General features: G+C 43.7%; 2 protein-coding genes across 2 annotated transcripts in view; one reads left to right on the top strand and one right to left on the bottom strand.

The window, feature by feature from the left end:
• The window catches only part of pdxka (pyridoxal (pyridoxine, vitamin B6) kinase a), a 56,092-nt gene extending 43,394 nt beyond the window's left edge, over nucleotides 1-12,698 (top strand). The window contains exons 10-11 of the mRNA XM_062535477.1: nucleotides 10,095-10,161; nucleotides 11,573-12,698. Coding sequence (XP_062391461.1) covers nucleotides 10,095-10,161; nucleotides 11,573-11,682 — 177 coding nt within the window. The 3' untranslated portion in view covers nucleotides 11,683-12,698. The remainder of the gene's footprint in view (nucleotides 1-10,094; nucleotides 10,162-11,572) is intronic.
• Nucleotides 12,699-15,565: 2,867 nt separating this feature from the next.
• The window catches only part of LOC134077963 (phospholipase A2-like), an 11,687-nt gene continuing 2,252 nt past the window's right edge, over nucleotides 15,566-25,000 (bottom strand). The window contains exons 3-5 of the mRNA XM_062533597.1: nucleotides 21,588-21,744; nucleotides 16,267-16,406; nucleotides 15,566-15,835 (exon numbers count right to left, since the gene is read on the bottom strand). Coding sequence (XP_062389581.1) covers nucleotides 15,708-15,835; nucleotides 16,267-16,406; nucleotides 21,588-21,744 — 425 coding nt within the window. The 3' untranslated portion in view covers nucleotides 15,566-15,707. The remainder of the gene's footprint in view (nucleotides 15,836-16,266; nucleotides 16,407-21,587; nucleotides 21,745-25,000) is intronic.

Genomic DNA, 25,000 nt, shown 5'->3' with positions numbered 1-25,000 from the left:
GGTCACAAAACCAACTAGGCTTCGTTTAACAGTTGTATTTCTGTAAAATAAGGTCTAAATGCATACCACACAAGCAGGGATATGGTAATTGGTTTTTAATAAGTAAACTTATGTAAAAACTGAGCACAAATTGTTACAAATAAAATCAAAATCTGTGTAATGTCATGTATAATATGCAGATTCATCCTTGAAAAATTCATATTATCTTTTTGCACTGTTAGTAAATTAAACTAAGTTTGTTGTGAGTAAACAACTTACTTTAACTTATTGAAAGCAGATGCGTATTAATAACTGAGAATTTTTATCTTTCAGTAATTCAAAATAATACTAGTTTAGATTAACTGAATTATTTTCATAGATTGCAAAAGGTCTGTCACTGGAGAAAGAAAATACATATGTGTGGTCAGCTTCGATAGTGACTGTGAAGCTTTCTGCGGTCCCTTGTTCGATAGACAACGTCTGCGATGCGGTCTCTGTGACCGGAGGTTGACCTCAGTAACCATAGTCAAGAGTCAGCTGCCATAAACAATCTATTTTCTCCGAAAGTGTGAAGACACTTTATTATAGGTACGATTGCAGGCAATAGGATCAGCAGTGAAAAAGGACTAGATTAAAGAGAGCCTCCTAAAAAGTTTCACTTGTTGACCCCAGAGTCCTGATCAAGGATTTTTGGTCCAAATAGAGAAAGTCTCTCTCTTTTGCATCAGTCCTTTCGTACATCCTAAACCCGTTGAAAAGGGGCCCCTGCAAAAAACACGATACTGATAGTCACTTCCTTTTCTGCAAGGCAAGTTTTGCAGAGACAGAAGAGGAAGCACACACTCTGTAGCAAGTCGAAGAACTCGCAGAGTCTAAAAACAAGCATACTCTTTGGTAAGGTGTGAAAAAAACACAGAATTCAAAGACAGAGACACCACACCACTCTTCTTGAAAAAGCGAGAGCCTCGCTGTTTTTCGAAGAAATACACACACACCCACGGAGTAGCGATCTCAACTGTGATTGTAGTAGCCCTATATTCACCAGAGTAGACACAAAACGCAACATGGCGCCCAACGTGTAGGCAGTGATTGAGTAAGACGAACAAGTCACCACACTAGCTTAAGCGCTCGAACCCACAATACCTAGAACAGTGTATAGGGTACGATACACAAAGAGCTTCTTTTTAGATAACCCAGTAGAGGCCTCACTGGCAAAACCTAAAAAGGGCTCGCAAACTGCGCATAAAAGTCTCATTAAATAATAGCGAAGGCGCAAATCGACCCAGTAAAAGGCAAACAAGGATTATAAGGTACCGGCCCTTATATATCCTGCCGCGTGATAGTTACTGGTCAAACCAAGTTCGATCACTGAAGCCGACAGAGGCTGACTGTATCCGTAGCATAAGGCAAATCTTAGGTGTCACTGGTTGTATCCTGACGCGAACCCAGAACACGGAGTGAAGTGGGGAGTTGCTAACCCACGAGGGACCGCACCTATCTGAAGAGTCCCTAGCAGGGAGGAACAGTTATTAAACAGCCGAGACTAGGGCATTATGGACCCTGCAGCCGCAGACAGTGAATGGACAGATAGCTCTAAATCTGACTCAGATGATGAGCAAGAAGCTCCTTTCAGTATGCGAGCTATGAGGGAAGCCATAGCCCGACACCAAAGTCCGGGTGGTAGGAGGCAGCGCCGTTGGCCGACACGCACGTCTAATCCTACACAAAATTGCAGGTTAATCCTGGGAAATGTTTTGGATTTAGACTTCGGTACAGACAGGGGCACCTTTCTCAACCCGGCAAACGTACAGCTGTCGCACACAGCAGGAGTAGCTGCTGCAGTGCAAGGCCGCTGGAGTGAAGAGACCCGAAATAATCGAGCCGACCTATTATCACAACTCCCGCTGAGATCAGGAACCGTGATAGCACAAAAGGTCATAACTGACCCACAGGTTAGCACAGTCTTACACGTCGCTTATGAAGCCCATGATGGGACAATGAACCACCACCAACAGGTGCAACATTTACAAACATTGATACAAAAAGCTGTGTTGATGGCGTCAGGAACCATAATAACCCCTCCCTTTGGTGATGGAGTTTTTGGTTACGACACCCTAGCAGCAACAGGGGCGCTCCGAAATGTAGTACTGCTAAACCCAGGAAGACATTTCGTAGTAGTAGCGCTAACAGAAGACAAATTTCAAAACCTAAATGATGAGTTAGGGAAACCACTAGCCCAGGTATCGATAGACCAAAATAATGGCACAAGAAGTGATGTGATAAGCGTTCCCACAGCACCTTTGATCGCTGACATCACATCACACATGCCAGACACACTCCCCCCGATCTTCAGACCCCCGGGCGGCACAAGGGCAGCTCCAGGCGTTGAGCCTGTGGAACCTGAGTTTCCTGACCCCCCGATACAAAGGGAGGGAATTGTGACCGAGGTCGGGGGAGTTAGAATGATTTTCTTAGCCGCACCACCAGATCAGGCCCCATCTGAAAACATGGGCGCTTTGACTGTATTGAGGCAAGTTGACATTATGACAGATCCCCCAGAAGAGGCTGAGATAAGGAGGACTTTCGGGTCAGCCAGATATCGTATAGCCCGTAGTACAGTAGCCACCAGCATAGGAGAGCCTGAGCCGGGGGAGATGGTGAGATTAAACACACCAGGAGCCCTCAGGGAATGGTACTCCGCAGTGCAATTGGTGAGAATACAGCAAAACACCAAAATTAATGATTTGTCGGCGGCCATAAGGTACTCTATAGCAGACGCAGCGGATGACAATGATCCCATTGTAACCATAAGACTGCGTACTCAAAGAAAAACCTTTCTGGGTCTTAGACAGAGAGAGCTATTTGCAGCAGTTGCAGTAGCCTACCCATGGGGAACCGCCACAAATCCCATAACGGTGAGGTTCTTAGTTGACGTAGAAGAAAATGAGGCATTCCTAGAAAGTCTAATGAAACAGGCATACGCCGGTGTGCCAAAAGGGACCTCTTTGAGCGCTTCCACTCTCCCCATCCCCGTCACGGGCGAGCACGCCTTGTCTGAGGAGGAAGTGGGGGAAAGAGAGGATGGCCTCAGATACAGCGTTCCGGTCACACCAGAGCGAGGGCGAGACAGAGCTAGGGCCTGGCCACGAACACCCAGACCTTCCCCCCCGAGGGGGACCCCGAGCAGTCTTCAATATGAAGGGTCACAACTACAAAATTCAACCCCACAAGGACCCACAAGGGTCCACGCCATGCCGTCTCCGATAAGTGTAGGAGCACCCATAATACGAGCCCCCTCTACTGTATCGTTCGCGTCTCCCCATGACCCGATACAGTATATTAGAGGGGAAAACAAAAAATCACCGCCGGTTAAATATAGAACACAAAATTGTAAAGCCCCCCCGTGTAAACCACCTATATGGTCAACATACGAAGGAGTAGCTTTCTGCCCACTAAATACTTCTCAAACTTATCAATATAAAGAGAATGAGAATAAAAGACCAAACATCCCCTGGTATGAAGCCTCAAGAGAGGAAAGAGAAGTAATCGGCCAAGCGCCCTCATCCTCTGAAGTTTTGGGCCTACCTGGCATAACCAGAACATGGAAAGAGGCACAGCTGGCTATAGGTTATGACTATTACAAACAGGGATGTGATAGAAGAGACCGGTCTATAGAGAGATACTTTGGAATAAACGCCCTGTTCAATTCTATAGACCCTCCCCAAGCACAGCCAACCTGGAGCAGCAATGAGCGGACAGAGAGCCGTGGTGCTGCAATTCAACCAGAGTTAGGCACCTCCACCTTTTCACGAAGCCAAATCTTAGGCGCAGGGATGAGCACCGTAAAACTTCTTGGCCTACTTCCCCCTAGGACGGAAGGGCAATCCGACGCGGTATATCTCAAAGGCTGTGTTGATGCAGGACTTCCTGAAGAATTACTTCAGGATCCGACAATGAACCTGGCCCTGAGTGTTAACAAAGGCATTAGAGTGCCTCCAGGAAGCACATGTTTTGATCTAGTGAAAACTCACAAGAGAGCCCCAGGAGAGGATGAGTTGGAGGAACAACTCAAAATCTTATCCAAAGAGGTGACAGAAAAGAAAATATCACTAGATCAAGCCATGAGAACTGTGATACATAAAGGGGCTAGTGCAGTACAGCAAGAGAGATTATTAAATGCGATACCCGGTGGTACACCCCTGGCTGCAGGTTGGCCATGTTGGAACTCAACAGATAAACAACAACAAATATACATATATGATAGGAGATCAAGCGCTAATAAGGCGAGAGCTAAGGAGAAGGAGTGGGATCAACAATACCCCTCCTCTCAAGGCTAAACAAAAATAAGATACAGATAGCAGGTTTAAACCCACTATTTGGAAAACTGAAAACCAAATGCAGTAACTGCGCCAACAAGGGAACCAAAATGTACCCCATCGCTGTTAAAAGGCGAGGGGAGTGCTACTCCACTGACGTTGCGGTGCCCCTACCTACTACTACATTAGGGAATAAATATTTTCTAATAATAACCGACAATGCAGGGGGTGACACAAAGGTCTACCCGTGCAAAAAAGCAACAGCAAGAGTCATTGCTGATTGCATCGCACAATACTTCACAAACAAACAACCACTGTCACTGAGAATGGACAACGCAACTCATTTCAAGAACAAAATAGTATTAAAATGAATAGAGGAAATGGGCGTTCAAGCAATATTCTCAATGGTATACAAACCCGAAACAAATCACAAAGAGTTGTGGAAAGAACAGTGAGGTCAGCATAAGAGTACATAAAAGCAAATGCCACCGTCAACTGGGACAAGCCCAGGCAACTGATGTTGCTTAATGAGTACTTATCGCAACCAGAACTCTCTAAAGCCACAAAACACCCATATGCAGGGCCTATGGCCACTCCTGTCCTGCTCCACAGAGAGCAGACGAGAGGCCAGGGCCTCAAAAACACAAACGAAGGTGAAGACATTGTAGTGAACGTAGCAGGTAACGTTGTGACCTTAGCAAAGACAGGCAGGGTACATCTTTCACACATACGTTTACGAAAATGATCACACACTCAACACCCACACACACTAAGCCCAGGTGTCTTGCCCAAGGACAACTTGTCGTCTCAGACACAGGGGAGGGCTCGATTAAGCTGGGCCGAGGGGACCCCTCGGACCCAGCTGGGACTCTGCTTAGGTGGACAACATACTCTCCAGGGGAAACTCTGGACCACAGAGTAAAAGAACCAAAAGATCCAGATACTCTGGATCAAGATGACTCTTTACTCCCAATCATTGACGGGAAGAGGGGCTCAGAGTTTGACAAACCTCCCCCTGTCCCCGACTGTGAAATCAACTTTTACAGGGACTTCCCAGAAAGTCACTTGGATGGTTAGAGATTGGGGCATTAGCCCAGAAAATCTCGCACAAAGCAGCCGAAGATGACCTGCTGGAAGCCTGTTGAACAACATCCCCCAGACAAGAGGTGAGGTGACTCAAACTGAAGTTGAAACGAAGACTAGAACTGTGACAGTGACGGGAGAACACACACACACCCGTCACAGGAAGAAAAAAATCGAGGCAGCTGGCTGGCGTAGATTCGACGCACTCAAACCAGAAGTAGGTCCATACGACGCCTGCATCCTCGACCCAACAGGCATGGCCAGCAACCCAGACGCAACAGGATCGACGTTTCCACGGTTCCAGAGGAGGATGTAGAAGGTGGTAGAAAGTGAAACCGTGGAAAAGTATGATTGTACCCTTAAGGTTTGCTAGACATACATCTAAAACATACTTGCTTGATACCAGCTTGCTCTAAACCAAATAAAAATGTGCAAATGCAGCAATGAGAGATAAACTTATATGAAAAGAATATTTACTCAGATTTTCAAAGTGTGATTCTGCTTAAATAAAAAACATGTAATTTTACTTAGAATAGAAGTATGATTTTGCAATAGATTATAAAACTGTATTTTTTACTTAAACTTGAAAGAATAACTGTTTAGACTTAAAATGTATTTTTTTCCCTTGAATTTGATAGAATGTTTAATCAAAAGATTTAAGTGTTTTAATCCAACTTATATAGTATGTCATGTTTAATGAAATGTGCTTAGAATTAGTATAGAGGAAAAAGCTTGTAGTTCATGTGCAGGCCTGAGTTTAAAGTAAGGTCACCAGAAAGAGAAAAAAAGAGACAAAGACACTTGATCGTGTCGGAGCGCAATAGGTTTAGACTTGGGCGTGAAAGTAGTATAAAAGGTCTCCTTCGCGGGGACTTAAGGCTCTTCTCCTTTTTCTTTTGGACTCTGAACTTTGCATTTAGAGACAGATAGATTTTTTTTTTTATATATTGTATTTTATTTTTAATAAAGTCAAAGCCCTAACCTTTTGTTAGGGCATTGTTTAAAAGCCGCCGAGAGTTCTTTTTCGTGTTTCCTGCCTCCCCTGTGTCAAAGAGAACATCGATCCTCTCGCAAGAGGCGCAAGCCTACAGAGGGGACCCAGTGGGTAAGTTTGTCTGTGGTTTGGGCTTACTTTCTAAGACACCGTTAATGGGCAAATACTTACTGCACAATGCACTGACACATACAGGAGTAGCGAACTCAGCTGTGTATTTAGGAAGGAAAGTTCTATACACCGTAGCGGTCACAAAACCAACTAGGCTTCGTTTAACAGTTGTATTTCTGTAAAATAAGGTCTAAATGCATACCACACAAGCAGGGATATGGTAATTGGTTTTTAATAAGTAAACTTATGTAAAAACTGAGCACAAATTGTTACAAATAAAATCAAAATCTGTGTAATGTCATGTATAATATGCAGATTCATCCTTGAAAAATTCATATTATCTTTTTGCACTGTTAGTAAATTAAACTAAGTTTGTTGTGAGTAAACAACTTACTTTAACTTATTGAAAGCAGATGCGTATTAATAACTGAGAATTTTTATCTTTCAGTAATTCAAAATAATACTAGTTTAGATTAACTGAATTATTTTCATAGATTGCAAAAGGTCTGTCACTGGAGAAAGAAAATACATATGTGTGGTCAGCTTCGATAGTGACTGTGAAGCTTTCTGCGGTCCCTTGTTCGATAGACAACGTCTGCGATGCGGTCTCTGTGACCGGAGGTTGACCTCAGTAACCATAGTCAAGAGTCAGCTGCCATAAACAATCTATTTTCTCCGAAAGTGTGAAGACACTTTATTATAGGTACGATTGCAGGCAATAGGATCAGCAGTGAAAAAGGACTAGATTAAAGAGAGCCTCCTAAAAAGTTTCACTTGTTGACCCCAGAGTCCTGATCAAGGATTTTTGGTCCAAATAGAGAAAGTCTCTCTCTTTTGCATCAGTCCTTTCGTACATCCTAAACCCGTTGAAAAGGGGCCCCTGCAAAAAACACGATACTGACAGTCACTTCCTCTTCTGCAAGGCAAGTTTTGCAGAGACAGAAGAGGAAGCACACACTCTTTAGCAAGGCGAAGAACTCGCAGAGTCTAAAGACAAGCATACTCTTTGGTAAGGTGTGAAAAAAACACAGAATCCAAAGACAAATACACCACACCACTCTTCTTGAAAAAGCGAGAGCCTCGCTGATTTTTGAAGAAATACACACACACCCACGGAGTAGCGATCTCAACTGTGATTGTAGTAGCCCTATATTCACCAGAGTAGACACAAAACGCAACAAATCATCATCATCATAATCATAATGATACAATAATAGACGAAAGAACAGTCCTGATTTATAGCCATGCATTGGAGCCGCAGCCTAGGCTTTTGTTAACAAGCTTTGCAGAAGTTCAGGAAAGCTGTTGTTTTTTTCAGTTTAATTAGTCTATGATTTGAGCTAAATATTCTTCATAAAAGTAAAATGAAAATAAACAGTTGTTTCGCCAGTTGTAATAGTAGGCTATAGAATAGCATCAGGACAGACATTCACGCACTAGCTGCGCAAAGGTCTGCGTTGTTTGCGATGACTTCTTGTCCGCACTTGCTGTGTAGGTTAGTTCCCCGATCTCATCAAATTAGGCTACTTAGAGGTCAGCAGTGTTGGGGAGCTTAAAGATGAATAGTCAAAAAGAACATGGCTATAGCCTACTTTCGGTCATTATTATTAATAGAGTCGGGTGCGCTCGAAACGCAGAGACTACGGGAAAGTGTGTGTCTGCGCCACGCCACTATTAGGCTATCCTACTGTTTATATTTAACTGCTAATTTCTCTAAAAATAATTATGAAAAGCCAACAAGGTTAACGTATACAATTCAAAAGGATCCAGTAGCTTTAGTCTACAGTTTGACTAATTTGTCTTCTTCAAAGAGAAAGTCGTAGGTCCGTTTCCAATAAACGAAACAGGAGTCCTACGATTGACGCGTGTTCTTATAAAAATGTATTGTCTTAAGTTAATATTCTTGAATGTTTATTGTAACAAACAGCACAGTTCATACTCATATAACTGACACGACCAACACGGTCAGAAAAACCGTGGAACTTCTAATATAACATTCATGCCGTGCATCACGTTCTTACTCAAAAACTAAAACATCTTAAAGTGACATGCACCTAATTAAACAACATGTCACCTAGGGCCTATGTAAGTTACACCAAATTATATCCTGACATCAGAAAATGTCAATTCTTTTGCATATTACATTAACATTATCAATTATTCCAAATCTTCAATATCAGAGGCCTATCTGACGGTAAACCTACTGTATGGCTGTGAGTTTTAATTGTTTTCATGCATGTCTGATAATAGGTGAGGAATGTTTTGGAGACATACATGTATTTTAGGCATAATGCTGGCCCTAATCTCTGACTGAAAGTGTGCAGAATTTATGCATTTACATAACAGTATTTAATACATTTTCTCGGGGGTGACACCCCCCAACCCCCTATAACTTTTTTGGGGGGCTATGGCCGGCCCTGGGAGCACTCTTAATAAGCAACAGTCTGCAGTATTGAATAGCTAGGCCTACTTTAAAATGTGTTACTTGTAAACGGAGGTCTACGCTAAGGCCCTTTGATTTGCATCACTTGCGTGTGTCCTTTTTTTTTTTTTTTTTTTTTTTGACAAAAAAATTTCAGTCAGATGATTTTTTTTCACTTTAATCCATGCACACACACACACACACACACACACACAGACACACCCCAACGACCTGAGGGTGAGATACACACACACACACACTCACACACACACACACTCACACCCCAACGACCTGAGGGTGAGAGATACACACACACACACACACACACACACACACACACACACACACACCCCAATGACCTGAGGGTGAGATACACACACACTCACACCCCAACGACCTGAGGGTGAGATAGATACACACACACACACACACACACACACACACCCCAACGGCCTGAGGGTGAGATACACAAACAAACACACACACACACACACACACACACACACACACACACCCCAACGACCTGAGGGTGAGATACACACACACACACACACATACACCCCAACGGCCTTAGGGTGAGATACACAACACACACACACACACACACACACACACACACACACACACACACACACACACACACACACACACACACACAGATACAGACAGACAGATACACGCACACACGCACACACACCCCAACGACCTGAGGGTGAGATAGATACACGCACGCACGCACGCACGCACGCACGCACACACACACACACACCCACCCCAACGACCTGAGGGTGAGATACACAAACACACACACACACCCCAATGACCTGAGGGTGAGATAGATACACACACACACACACACACACACAGGTTACGGCCGAACAACACCCATGGCCGAACAATATCCATTACCAACCCCACTCTCATGCGTACTATATTATGTTATTATATTATTATTATTTTATTTATTGTATACAGTATATGTATTGTACATGTCTGATGTTTTTATATTATTATTATTATTATTATTATTATCAATAATATTACATTAATTGTTTATATACAGTATATGTATTGTACACGTCTGATATACACATGTTTTTATATTATTATTATTATTATTATAATTAATAATATTATATTAGTTGTTTATATACAGTATATGTATTGTACACGTCTGTCTCCCTATTAGACGGCATGTGAGAAGACCGTATCCACCATGCACCACGTCATCAAGAGGACCATGGCCTATGCCCGCAGTGAGTGTGTGAGAGAGATTTGATGTGTGTGTGTGTGTGTGTGTCTGTGTGTGTGTGTGTCTGTGTACCAGCTGTGTCTCTGCTCTGAGTTTACTTCCGTGAGTACACTTTCGTGCAGCACCCTATGTGCCCTGTGTGCTTACTGGCATAGTGTGCACATTTTAACAGGATAGTGTCGTCTCATATCAAACGCTAACCTCTGTGCACTTCACGGAAATGACGATCGTAACGTTTAAATATCATTATATTGGTGTCCTCTATTCGACCGTGATATGGCCGTACTGTGTCAAAACATTAACAGTTTATGTTGTAACTTGCTTGTACCTCTGTAAAGTGTGTTTTCGACCACTGCTGCTTCAGATTTCTCTACCGCGATTTCTTTTTTTTTAAAGATTTATTTTTGGGCTTTTCATGCCTTTATTTGGACAGGACAGTAGAGAGAATGACAGGAAGTGAGTGGGAGAGAGAGTCGGGGTGGGATCTGGAAAGGACCACGGGGCGGGAAACGAACCCGGGTCGCCAGCGTACGGTGCAGGTGCCCCAGCCAGTTGCGCCACTGCCGGGGCCTCTACCGCGATTTCTACGAGTTTGAAAATACTCCCTCCCCTTCCGCTATATAGCCAAGATGGCGTCCGTTAAGTGTCCAGCGTTCCACACTCAACTTTTTGACCGTTATGAGTGCACCATCCGGGGACTTGCAGTGCCCTTCGTGTCGTTCGAAGTTTCAGTGTGAATGCCCTCACACACTCAAATTAAGTATTTTAAGTGCAGAAGTGCGCCATTTGAGACACAGTGATGTGTGTGTGTATGTGTGTGTGTGTGTGTCTCTGAACGATGTGTTCCCACGGGTCATGGAAATTTCTGGAATATCATGGAAATTTGATAATCTATTCCAGACATGGAAAGTCATGGAATTTTGTTGTAGCAGTTTCAAATTTACTTGCCAAAATACATTAGTGCAAATATATATGTACAGTATGTCTACGCAGAACTGGTGTATGTCTGGTAATTAGTTTTACTGCTTGCTTAACTGGTTGTGGTTAGCCCAGTTTTGCTTATTCAATGTCCATTTATTTATCTCCCACTCTAAAAAGTCAGATTATTGAATGCTGCGCATCTATTCTGAAGTCTATGATCTATGATGTTGATTCAGTCTATAGTAGCTCATGGAAATTCAGCTTTTTCATCAGAGAAAGTCAGGGAAAAGTCTTTGAATTGTATATCTGTTTTAGAAGCCTGGTTTTAACTATGTGTATGTCCACTGTGCGTGTGTGTGTGTGTGTGTGTGTGTGTGTGCGTGCGTGCGTGCGCGTGTGTGTATGTCCACTGTGCGTGCGTGCGTGCGTGCGTGTGTGTGTGTGTGCTTGCGTTTGTGCGTGCGTGCGTGTGTGTGTGTGTGTGTGTGTCTCAGCGGTGGCGGTGGGGAGACGGCCTACTGCAGCAGAGCTGGAGCTGCGGATGATTCAGAGTAAAGCGGACATCGAGGAGCCCTCCATCGCCGTGCAGGCCCAGCTCATCTAGATCCTGCACCTCCCACTCACACCCTCATAGAACCCCACCAGTGTTCCATCCCATTCAGTAGAACCCCACCAGTGTTCCATCCCATTCAGTAGAACCCCACCAGTGTTCCATCCCACACAATAGAACCCCACCAGTGTTCCATCCCATTCAGTAGAACCCCACCAGTATTCCATCCCACACAATAGAACCCCACCAGTGTTCCATCCCATTCAATAGAACCCCACCAGTGTTCCATCCCATTCAAGAGAACCCCACCAGTGTTCCATCCCACACAACAGAACCCCACCAATAGTTTCATTCAGTAGAACCCTGCCAGCAGTTCATCTCATTCCGTCCATGAAGTGCAGTTCTGAAAGAGTTGATTTTATTCCGTCTATGAAGTGCAGTTCTGAAAGAGTTGATTTTATTCCGTCTATGAAGTGGATTTGTAAGCGTTGATTCCTCTCCTCATTCCATCCATTGATTCCTCTCCTCTCCATCGTTCCTCCTAAACGGTTATGTCAGGAGGGTGTATGGTGGTGGTGGTGGTGGGGGGGGGGACTTAAGGGGGATCCACTCCTGGTTTATTGCAGACATGCACCGCTGCCTTATGGTGACAGACCTACATAGAGATCATGCATACTAATGTTCTCTCTCACACACACACACACACACACACACACACACACACATATCAAACGTGTGTCTATAAGGGACATCATGTGAGCGTGAGCCACACTGCTAGTGTTGGTGAACTCAGAGGGCAGCTTCTGGTCTGAGTTGTCCGTCCAGCTCTACACTAGAGGCGTGCTGTTCACCCAGCTCTACACTAGAGGGAGCAGTCTGCTACCTGAGTGGGGTTGATTAATATTCGTCACCTGAGTGGGATTGATTAATATTCATAAGTTCATTTGATAAGTATTTACAGAATGTGATTAATGCTTACTGACTTTGTACTGAACCACATGTAGTGTATGAAAATGTACACACATTTGTTAATGAATTTACTAATAAAATAACTGATTGTTTCTACTGTGGCTCTGGATGACATGGTATTGAGTTTATCAGGCGACGCTGAATTGTCTTATGTTTTCATAAAAGAAGTATTTCATTTTGTAGTGCTTGAAGGTCCAACTGTTTAGTTTAATTAGTCAGTAATGTCACCCCTGCTGAAAAAAACAGCCTGACCAGCTAAAGGTGGTTTGCTGGTTGACCAGCTTGTTAACCAGCTTATTTGACCACCCTATGATGGTTAACCAGCTAGACCAGCAAAACTCTCGCGAAAACACACCTTCAGCTGGTTTACCCAGCTCATGATGGTAATTCAGCTGGTTTTGATTGTCGTACCACCTTAAGCTGGTCATTTTAGTTGGTGTTGCTGGTCTACATTGCTGGTTTTTACTGGCCACCCCAGCTTATGTTGGTCATTCTAGAAAACCAGCTTGACCATCTTTGTCAAGCTTGACAGGCTGGTCACCAGCATGACCATCTTAAACCAGCTGTATCCCAAATGACAGGCTGGTCACACCAGCACGACCAGCTTCCTCAGATGGTCACGCCAGCATGTCTAGCTGGTGGCCTAACCAGCTACACCAGCAAAGACCAGCAATAGCTGGAAGAAAACCAGCAAAGACCAGCTAAAACCAGCTAAAACCAGCTACCAGCCTAAGCTGGTTTCTTGCTGTTTTTTTCAGCAGGGACATCCCAGCTGAATTACCATCATGAGCTGGGTAAACCAGCTGAAGGTGTGTTTTCGCGAGAGTTTTGCTGGTCTAGCTGGTTAACCATCATAGGGTGGTCAAATAAGCTGGTTAACAAGCTGGTCAACCAGCAAACCACCTTTAGCCGGTCAGGCTGGTTTGTTCAGCAGGGATATCAAGCCATGGGGCACCTGTCCAACCTCACACCACCTTTAGCCTTTATGGGATTAATGCAACACTGAGACGAGGAATATTTGCAGTCAGTCTTGTGATCTCTCTACTTCCTCAGCTGTCCCCAATTGTAAGCAGATGCCTGAGCCACAGTCAGTGGCTGTGTCTGAAACATCAGTACGCACGCTGGGCAGTGTGCATTTTCTGGAAGTTACGTCAGAATAGACTGTCCGAAAGTCAAGCGCTCTCACTAGTTGGGTACTTCGTTTGGCGTGATTTCCAAGCGTGCATCGATGCATCTTTTTTGCCCTCAGGTATCCCATAATCCATTGCGCAGCGCAGGTCAAGCTCCACACGTCATGCAAATTGTCAACACACCCCCCTCCCCGAGTCAGGTGACGCCAACTAGTTAGTGCTGTCCAAATGTATGTAGGGACGCATACTGAGGAGCAAGCTAACTTAGACGCTACCGGTAAGAAGGTACTATCGAGCGTGCACGCTTGACTTCTGGACACAGCCAATAGGCGCGTTCAAGTTCAACTCCAAATGACCTCTTGCAGCAGCGGGAGCAGTCTAGACGTGACCATGTGACCAAACATGAGGCACGACCCGCACGGACCCTTGTGGATATGAAGAGGCATCTAAACACCTGCACATACGTCAGGGATGTAAAAGCCAATTGGGGCAGAGTCCTGACGTCATGTGGGCAGGGTCTGGGCGGGTCTGGGCGGGTCTAGGCTCCACTGTACCTAGAGAGCTGCAGTCGCCTTGCCCCGCCTTGCTCCCGCGATAAGTTGAGGCCATGTGATACCAACTGCCGAGTCGAAAACACACCCATCTAGACCATCGTGGACAGATTTCAAGCACGCGCATCTTGTGCTGTGCAGTTCTTGCGCTGCGCAGCCATCATGAACTCGCCTATTGCAATGTAATGAAGATAATCAGGGGTGTGTCTTATGCTAGCCATTAGCTTGTACTGTAAAGCTAATCAAGGGTGTATATTATGCTAGCGTGTAGCTTGTACTGTAAAGATAATCAAGGATGTATCTTATGCTAGCCTATATCTTATACTGTAAAGCTAATCAATGGCGTATCTTATGCTAGCCATTAGCTTGTACTGTAAAGCTAATCAAGGGGTTGTCTTATGCTAGCGTGTAGCTTATACTGTAAAGATAATCAAGGGTGTATCTTATGTTAGCGTGTAGCTTATACTGTAAAGATAATCAAGGGTGTATCTTATGTTAGCCTATATCTTATACTGTAAAGCTAATCAAGGGTGTATCTTATGCTAGCCTACAGCTTAAACTTTAAAGCTAATCAAGGGTATATCTTATGCTAGCTTACAGCTTATACAGTAAAGCTAATCAAGGACATATCTTATGCTAGCGTGTAGCTTATACTGTAAAGCTAATCAAGGGGTTATCTTGTGCTAGCCTATATCTTATACTGTAAAGCTAATCAAGGTTTATCTTATGCTAGCTTACAGCTTATACAGTAAAGATAATCAAGGACATATCTTATGCTAGCGTGTAGCTTATACTGTAAAGCTAATCAAGGGGTTATCTTGTGCTAGCCTATAGCTTATACTGAAAAGATAATCAAGGGCGCATCTTACGCTAGCCTACAGCTTATACGCTCCCAAAACTAGAATAGTTTGCTAACCTCTGCTAGTAGCTGCTAATGTCCGAGTGAGCTAGTGGCAGCTATTGGGAGACTAAAGGTCGCTTAGGCTACAGTGCAGTGGATGGGCACGACAGAGCTTAGGTTATTACTGCATTGTTGCTTTTTCAACAGCGTGTGTGTAACAAAGGCGTCTGAGACGTGCTGTGCTGACGTGCTGTGTGTGTGTGTGTGTAACAAAGGCGTCTAAGACGTGCTGTGTGTGTATGTGTGTGTGTGTGTGTAACAAAGGCGTCTAAGACGTGCTGTGTGTGTGTGTGTGTGTGTGTGTGTGTGTGTGTGTGTGTGTGTGTGTGTGTGTATCAAAGGCATCTGAGACATGCTGTGAAATGGACGTTTGACTTTATTATTTTTGAGTCATGACCCTGTGGGCGTGGCTTATCCAGGGGCGTGGTCTTGCTCTGGAGGTGGGCGTGTCTTGGTGCTCTGCTGTGCTGGTGGCACACACACACACACACACACACACACACCCTGAGGCCATGGCAGGTGTGGCGTTTAGCTGTGCTGGTGGCACAGGGCCTGGTCGTAGTGGTCGTGAGCCTTTACGTAAGGAGCCGTGCTCATGCACTCAGCCAGGTGCTTATCACACTCACAGATGAACATCTGGCATGCGTCATTCTTAGCTGCAGCGGAGAGAGGGAGAGAGAGAGGGGGGGGGGAGGGGAGAGATGAGGGAGGAAGAGAGGGGGGGAGAGAGATGAGGAAGGAAGAGAGGGGGGGGAGAGAGATGAGGGAGGGAGAGAGGGGGGGGAGAGAGAGGGATGGAGGGAGAGAGGGGGGGGGGAGAGAGATAAGGGGGGCCATGTGTCACTCTAAGCTGGAGAAGAGAGGGAAAGATCTACTCAAGAAACCAGTTTTATGTGTGTGTGTGTGTATGTGTGTGTGTATTACCCAGCTGAGTGAGTGCGTGAATGTGTATTGTGTGTGTGTGTGTGTGTGTGTGTGTGTGTGTGTTACCCAGGCAGCTGATGGTCTTGGTGGCCTTATCACACTGGTAGTAGTATCCGTGGGTGTAGGGGTTGTGTGTGTGTGTGTGTGTGTGTGTGTGTGTTACCCAGGCAGCTGATGGTCTTGGTGGCCTTATCACACTGGTAGTAGTATCCGTGGGTGTAGGGGTTGTCCAAGTCCAATGCAGAACTGCAGGCAGGCAGGGCCATAGCGGCACCGTAGCAATGATCATGAGTCTCACAGCACCTACACACACACACACACACACACACACACACATTAAGACACCCCAACCACAGACTGGTCACCCCACTCCCCTCCAGAGGTGTTAAGGGCTAGCCTGATTGCCATCGACTTTAAAGGCTCTGCGAGACTTTGGTCTGACCAAGAGCCTGTTCTCAACACTTTCTCCAAGTGCTTGGTTGACCCGCCTCCTTTAAGTGACTTGATTTGCTACTGGTCGATGTCAGAAAGGAGTTTGCCAAGTTTAAACCAATCACAACACTCTTTCCTCTGCCTTGAACACGCCTCTACCCAGAGCCGTTGGAGCTGCTCAAAGTTGATTGGTTCTCGACCAAAGGGGGCAGTTCTGCAGTTTTGGGGAATTCAGGAATCCTGCCCGATGAGCAGTTGGCCAGACCAGGGGGTCAGGATTTGACTGGTTAGCTTCGCCGATTAGCAAAGCACTTCCTCGTCGCCATTTTCCAGAAATACATCATGTCCGGTGCCGTTTTCCCTGCGTTTTTCTCATGCTGATTGGTGGCTGTTCCACTCTCAGCTCATGCACGAGCTTAGTGTGGGCACGAGCTCTCCTTCTGTACCTTACGTCAATCGGTAACCTGGCACTTAATTGGCTAAGTAAAACGGCACCGGAAACAAGCCCCTTGAAACGCCATGTTGAAGCCTGAAAAAATCGTTCAATTTTGGCAATTTTCACTAGCCTAGCATTCCCATTGAAATGAATGGGGGCGGGACTTGTTCACTTTCTCCAGTTCTTATAATACCTCCATGGGCCAGACCAGCAGCAGCAACGCCGAAGGTGTTAGGCTACGTCACTGGGAGGGCGTGTCAGGCTAGTTAAGGGCAGGACACACACACACACACAGACACTCACACACACACTCCTCCAGAGGTGTTAAGGGCAGGACACACCAAGCTGACCACCCTCAACAGGAAATCAGTCGGACTGGTCAGTTAAGCAATTCTCCGTTATGCGTAAATGAAGCGCAAGCTTCTACTAACGCGTTCCAGTTCCGCACGTCTGTTTTACGCGTAGACTGCCGTCCCGGCTTCTGACATATTGCACAAGTTTGAAATCAAGGCGGCCTTATGAAAGAGACGCAATTTATTTAAAAAATGACCAGACTGACCCACCCAACTCCTTAATTAAGGTTGGTATGAAAACGTGGAACGTGGACTTTCGTTGACCTTCTGAATGCCATTTAAATCCAGAAAGAACACCAACCAGTCTTTGATTTTGAAAACGTAAGCAAGATGAACTGAATAAAGAACGGCCTATAGTAAAATGGTGTCATCACATAGCTTAACAAAGACTTTCATAATTCATAATTCAAAAAGCAGTCAGTAATATCCTCACTCTTGCACTTTCAGTTTCACTTTGAAGTGAGGATATTACTGCGCCGAGCCAAAGTGCCCCCAATTGTTATTCCGCCACACATTATAGTTATCCCTCTTACCCGCATAGAAATGTGCCATGTTTTATTTTCTCTCACCATACTGTGACTACTCGTGTAACTGTGTTTTAATAGGGGAAACATGCAGGCGTTTGGTCGCTTCTAACATCTCTGTTTGGATCCTAATGAATGAACTGGGCTAGCTAAGTGCTATCAAAGTTGCCCCGCGTGCCAGAGCCAGTGAGTGCACGCATTGAAACGTGAGAGGTATGTATCATCAGGTATGTCTTAGTTAAGGGAATAACATAGTTTAATATGCAAAAGTGGTGGTGTGGTCCTTTACAGTTTTTTCTGAATGCTTAAGCGCTAATCGTGATTCTTGTAGCACAATTTCTAAAACTATTAATATGTATAGCAAAACCACTCACTGAGTTAGCCAAACTAAAAGCACAAACACTGCTTTGCACTCAGTTTGCAATTTTGTTACACACACTTTGCAAAACTGTAGGCACAATTCACTGCACAGCACTCTTTTTGCGGAACTTTAATATGAGCCCTAAGCTGTTTTAAGGGCATTTTCACTACCTCTAGTTAGAAGCATTTATCCTGGTCATTGTAAGTGCCATTCACACATGCTACATATTGTTGTTTTCAGCACAGTCTAGGCTATCCAGATCTGCCACAATATCATGTATAAATACTTACTTTGATTTGATTTAGATTTTTAAATAATAAAAATTTGAAAAGCGCACTATACAAATTCTTACATTTTGACATGTATCTCACCACAGCAAGCTCACATCTCGACGAAACTTGCATGGTTGTGTAGGCCTGACTGTCCTGAAAATGGCAATATAAGAACCATGGTGGAGGTATACTTTGGGGCTGAGGAATTTACAGAAATATGTGGTGTGTGCCTTCCAGAAATAAATGGCAATTTTTATTTAGTGATGAAAAAATGACTTTTTGGCACTTTTTGCGCTCCATATTTGTGACACTAGCTCAGTGTTTTTCAACCTTTTTTGAGCCAAGGCACACTTTTTTCATTGAAAAAATCCTGAGGCACACCACCAGCCGAAAATTTTAAATAAAATAACATTTTATTGAAAATGAAATTAAATAAAAATCTGTAGCCCGCATTAACGATATCAAGTCATTCTTGTCAAAGTGTCTTGAATAGGAATCAAATGAACACAAAGAAAATTATTTCTATTCACTCTTTTTTAGACCACTTAGGTGAAATTGGATAATTTCCCAAGGCACACCTAACAATGTGTCAAGGCACACTAGTGTGCCACGGCACAGTGGTTGAAAAACACTGCACTAGCTGATCTGACATGACTTGTTTGCGGTAGCACACATGACGTGCACAGATGATGATTCTCTATAATATTTGTTTTACTGCATTGCAATGAACAAAGTAAAGGCAAAAAGTGTTTATTTGTCAAACAAATTTGGATGCAATATGAGTCTTGAATTGGATACCATACAGGAGTTTGCTAGGATCTCAAAACCGTGTTATGAACGTGACTTGCCATAAAGAAACACATGATAACATTGGATTATGAACAAAGGCTATTATGCCACTCAAAAACACGAGGTAAGTGGAGCTAAATGAAGTTATTATTTTGCTGTCACTTCATCTGTTTTATGGCCTAGAAGGTTGTATTTGGTATCTGTGGATAGCTCTAGCTCTCCTCTTTCATCTGACATGCGTGCCATATCTTTTTGATCGCGATTTCACGAGGAAATCAAACGAGAGTAAAGGTAGCCAAAGCTATATGACATTATTATTTGTTTGTAACTTGGTCTGATTTTATCATACGAAATGATTGATGTATTTGGTATCAATGCAAAGCTCTGCTTCTCCTCTTTCATTTGATATGCGTGTCATGTCTGTGCGATGCGTGGTCCGCGAGTAATTCAAGCCAGAGTTCTGGATGCGCCGGTGAACGCAGAGCAATATAGAATGTAAATATGATATACTTTGATTTAACTTCATGAATTTATTTTATTTTCATACTTGATCGTACAGACAAGTGTCTAGTATCGTTGGAAAGCCCCGGTTCTGCTCTTTCCTACAATATAAGTCTAATCTCGCTGTGACTAATAATAGCGGAGCAATGTAACAAAGAAAATGTGTGCGTTTTTTGACGCACTTTGCGTCCGTCGGGCTCATAGGGTTAAACACAACTCACTGCTTACACTCAATTTCCAAATTTCCAACACACTCCTAGCTAAATTATACACACATTTATTATTATCTACACTGTTTTACCAACTGTATGGCATACGGTCACATCATGAAAACTGTTTTAGATAATTAGTCCACTTTGCAATCAGCCTAAGCAGTGTGCAGTAAATAAGGCACAGGTAAGATATCCGTGTGGAGTACAATGGAGGGAGCAGGAAGAGTGAGAATTAGAGGAAGCCTAGGAAGAGGACATGAAGGTGAAGTAGGAGAAAGAGGAGGAGGAAGAGGACAAGGAGGTGAAGGAGCGAGAGGGAGAGGACAACAAGGACAAGGAGCCCGGTGCCTTGGACAGGAGGACATTGCATGCGATGTAGATGACATTTTGTGGCCGTACCCAGAGAGAAGTCATGATGTAGACAGATTTTTTTATTTTTTTTGGTCTCAGTGAAATTACTATTTTGTGTTTTGACTTTGTATTTTATTTTGATGAGCGTGAACACCAATACTTTTGTTTGGGTCCCTGTATGTTTACAGAACTATGATAAAAGTATGACCTCAAACTGACATACTGTAGCCTACCTTGTGCACAGAGAAAGCAAAAGCCAGATGTGTCTTGTATTCATACCATCAGTGTGTAGTTGAAACATTGTGTGCTTAGTAAATGATGGCTTGTGTTTACTGCTTGATACAGAAACACCATTTTTACGAAGGTGTGGAGAGTTAATCAAGCTGTGTTCGCTTTTGCAAGAAAACTACAATGTTTTGATAATTTGGTGAAAGGTTTTGTTATTTGTGTGTAGAGTTTTGCAAAAATAGCCAATAGTTACAAAAAATGTGCTTAAGCAATCAGAAAAAACTGTAAGCGAACTACACAATTTGTGCAGAGGGAAATGTGTGCAGTTACGCGTTTTTTTTACTTACACACCCTTACGCGCATGGGAGAATTCCCCCCTTAGGAAATATAAATATGAATATATAATATGAACTATTTTATTGCTTGTGTGTGATGCCAACACTCCCTCAGGCACGGGTAAATAATTTATTTTCGCCCGTTAACCGAGCTAGCTAGTTGATGTTAGCACAGTAAACTAAAAGTGAATGGGAACTGCTAGTGACCTAGCTAGGTTGCAAGGACTTCGGTTAAACTTGTATATTGTTGCAAACTAACCCGAAATAACATACATTCAGCAACTGTGTGGTAGTCTACTAGTACTAGCAAACATGTTTTAGGATCATTTATCAAAATAGGTTCATAAGTTACATTGCTGAATCTGGATTCAGACCCTAACTCCATTAGATTAGGACCCTAACCCCAGTAGATTAGGACCCCAGTGGGTTCAGACCCCTAACCCCAGTAGATTAGGACCCCAGTGGGTTCAGACCCCTAATCCCAGTAGATTAGGACCCTAACCCCAGTAGATTAGGACCCTAACTCCATTAGATTAGGACCCTAACCCCAGTAGATTAGGACCCCAGTGGGTTCAGACCCCTAATCCCAGTAGATTAGGACCCTAATCCCAATAGATTAGGACCCTAATCCCAGTGGGTTCACACCCCTAATTCCAGTAGATTAAGACCCTGACCCTAGTGGGTTCAGACCTGTCCAGCTGGTCGACGGCGGTGCCGGATCCTCCCTTGCCGCAGTAGCAGCCGTAGTCGGCAAAGTTCCAGACAGGCCAACTGGAGGGCAGAGCACACTCGATCAATCCTCTCAGATCCCACAGGGAACGCTTGGACCTGGGGACACCAGCCAGCACTGTAACACACACACACACACACACACACACATATATACATATACACATTATACACACACACACACACACACACACACACATATACACATTATACACACACATATATACATATACACATTATACACACACACACACACACACACACACACATATACACATTATACACACACACACACACACATATACATATACACATTACACACACACACACGCATAACACACATATACATATACACATCACACACACACACACACACACACACACACACACACACACACACACACACACACATATACATATACACATTATACACACACACACACACACACACACACACACACACACACACATATATACTGTACATATACACACACACACACATTAAGGGAAAAGTATCGCTTAAGTCACATGTGCGGGTGTGGAAGTCGTGTCATGTCTTGCTGCAGACATGATGTACATGGTCTACTCTACATGGTGCATGAGCTCAATGCAATTCAAACCAGCTAATTAGCTAACAGCTAATAACTGACATAAAGCATGCCAAACTCTTAGTATGTTAAGTGCATAGTGTTGACATGAGGTTATTTGAATTCCAAAGGCCAAGGGGACTTTATCAGGGTGCATAGTGTCCTGGATCCATGAAATAACTGGCCTTTAAAAATAAAAATAAAAATCCTCTATGGGAATTAAACATGGGCGTTCCAATACTTATGACTCCCCATATTTTAAGGAAAACATTTATTTATCTACAATACATTATTCATTCACAAAGAAAATTAATGTCCTTAAAGGTTGAATAGTTCCTCATTGTTTCATTTAAGGCATTAAGATACATTTCCAAAAGATGATTTTATATTTAACTTTAAGCATGTGTTCTAATACTTTTGGACAGAGGTGTATATTATATACACATACACACAAATATATATTCACCAAGATGTATAGCCCAGCAGCAATCTATCTAAAGCTGGGCATACACTTTGCGATTTTTGGCCCATTTTGCCACGATTTTTGAGTCGTGAGACTATTTTGGGGATCGGGCCGAATTTTGGCTCAGTCGTGCGTCTCGCATCGTGTAGTATACATGGGGTAAGGAGAAGCGATTACCACCTCACGACCACCTCCCGACCACCTCCCGATCGATCGGGAGAATATCAAACCTGTTTGAAATCCTGGTCGCCCCTCGTGAGTCTATCGCACTGTTGAAGCACTGTTACGAGCCGATTTACCTCAACCTGTCACACTACACATGCACAAACACAGATACGGACAACAAAACAAACGGTGTTGCCATAGTCTGCTTATTTTAAGTGACTTGAGCTTGATTTTGTGTGAAGTTGCACGCAGTGCCTACACGTAGGCTAGCCTATACAGAGGGCATTTTGAACCTAGGCTATGCAGCTGCGTCGACTCTACACTGTAGTGTAGGCTAACTGTAGGCTCCTCTATGACCACCCCAGAAATGTAACAGGGGTTCGTGGAGGGGATGCTATAACTTTTTGGGGTTGTGTCTTTATTATGGCTTATTTTCAGAGACCTGCTGCTTATTTCTCCTCACCTGACCTGGCACAACACAACACGGAGCCGCATGGCAGCACAGCTGATAAAGTTCCACATAAAAGAGTCCGACGAGTTGGATATGGACGTACAGTGTGAGCAGTCAAATCGCATCCGACCATCGGATCGTGTAGTGTGAGAACAGGAATCGTGAGCTGCCCTTGCGAATTCACTCACGCAGTATGAGCAGCAGCTGAATACCGCGATTGAAAAAATCGCACAGTGTATGCCCAGTTTAAGATAACACCTATTTGAAGTACCATTCATATGTAATATTTGAAATGTCGTCAAATATTGAAGTTGTGGGAAGCTTGAACTGTTTCTTTCATCCCGGCTAGGAGGGACAAATGTAACAAAATGCACATTCGACTTGTGCTTGAATAACTCCAGAACGGTTTTGTTCAGAGCTGAAAATGCAACCTTATTTGACAGAGAGTAGATGTAGTAACAAAATAATAGCTTCTACTGTTTTACGATGTCTTGTAAATTTGTTGGCTGCTGACTGCAGTATAGCCTACAAATCACAACATCTTCCTAGTCAGTCACTTATGACATCATGGTCTTAACCTGTAACGTAATCTAGTATGCCACGGAAACAATTTCACTTCATATTTATTACTTTGATGACAATAAAATGAAACATTGATGAGCTCTCCAGAATAAATCCATTTGCAAAGGACCTAGAAACGTATGTTAATCTACGTTAAGTCTTAAGTTCGACTCGGACTGTTTTCTCAGCCATCTGATTTGGATGCAGTGGACTTAACGTGGACTTTTCTGGTTAGGGCCCGAGCACCGAGGTGCGGCCACTGAAAGTGGCTGCACCGGAGGTGCAAGGCCCTATTGTTTTTGCTCAGATTATTCTTATTATTATTATTATAGTATAATTATCTTACCAGTAACATTTTTCACCAACTTGGCATGCTCTAAAACTCTTGCAATTTAGCTGGCATATGTAGAATTGCATTTGATACTCAGACACAGAGCTGTGGCCTAGGGTGTGGCTCAGGGACTCTATAGCGCCACCTAGCGCGCCGTCTACTGTGGTTGACACATACATTCACGGAAATGAACCAAATTTGGTGGACATGTGTGTTGTATTATTCTGAACAAGTTTTACATTTAAACTATATAGTGAATCTTAGAGGAATTTGAGTTATGATTATGATTATGATTTTTGCACATCACGTATTTTGAAATACTTCTCCTAGACGGTTTATCGAAATCATGTCATATCAGCACTAAAATGATCTTGAGGGGTTGCCCGAGAGGAATTGCGACCAGATTTTTGAATTTTTGAAGTATATTGAAATGGCGAAGGTTTGAATTATGGCGTTTTATTAAGAAACAGGAAGTTGGTGTTATAGGCAGAAAAAAGGTTAGGAATTGGATGTAATTTGGCAGCTACATGTGGAATTGCTTCTGCTAGTCAGAGACAGAGCTCTGGCCTAAGGTGTGGCTTTGGGACTCTATAGCGCCACCTAGCAGCATGTTATCTGTTGTGGTTGACACAAACATTCACGAAAATGAACCAAATTTGGTGGACTTGTGTGTTATTGCTACTACTAGTCAGAGACAGAGCTTTGGCCTAGGGTGTGGCTTAGGAACTCTATAGCGCCACCTAGCACATAGTCTGTTGTGGTTGACACATACATTGATGAAAATGAACCAAATTTGGTGTGCTTGTGTGTTATTGC

Source organism: Sardina pilchardus, chromosome 4 (assembly GCF_963854185.1).
Source record: "Sardina pilchardus chromosome 4, fSarPil1.1, whole genome shotgun sequence".
In the NCBI taxonomy this organism is placed as follows: domain Eukaryota; kingdom Metazoa; phylum Chordata; class Actinopteri; order Clupeiformes; family Clupeidae; genus Sardina; species Sardina pilchardus.
Note: the sequence above shows the minus strand (reverse complement) of the source record. Positions and strands in the feature narration are given on the sequence as shown.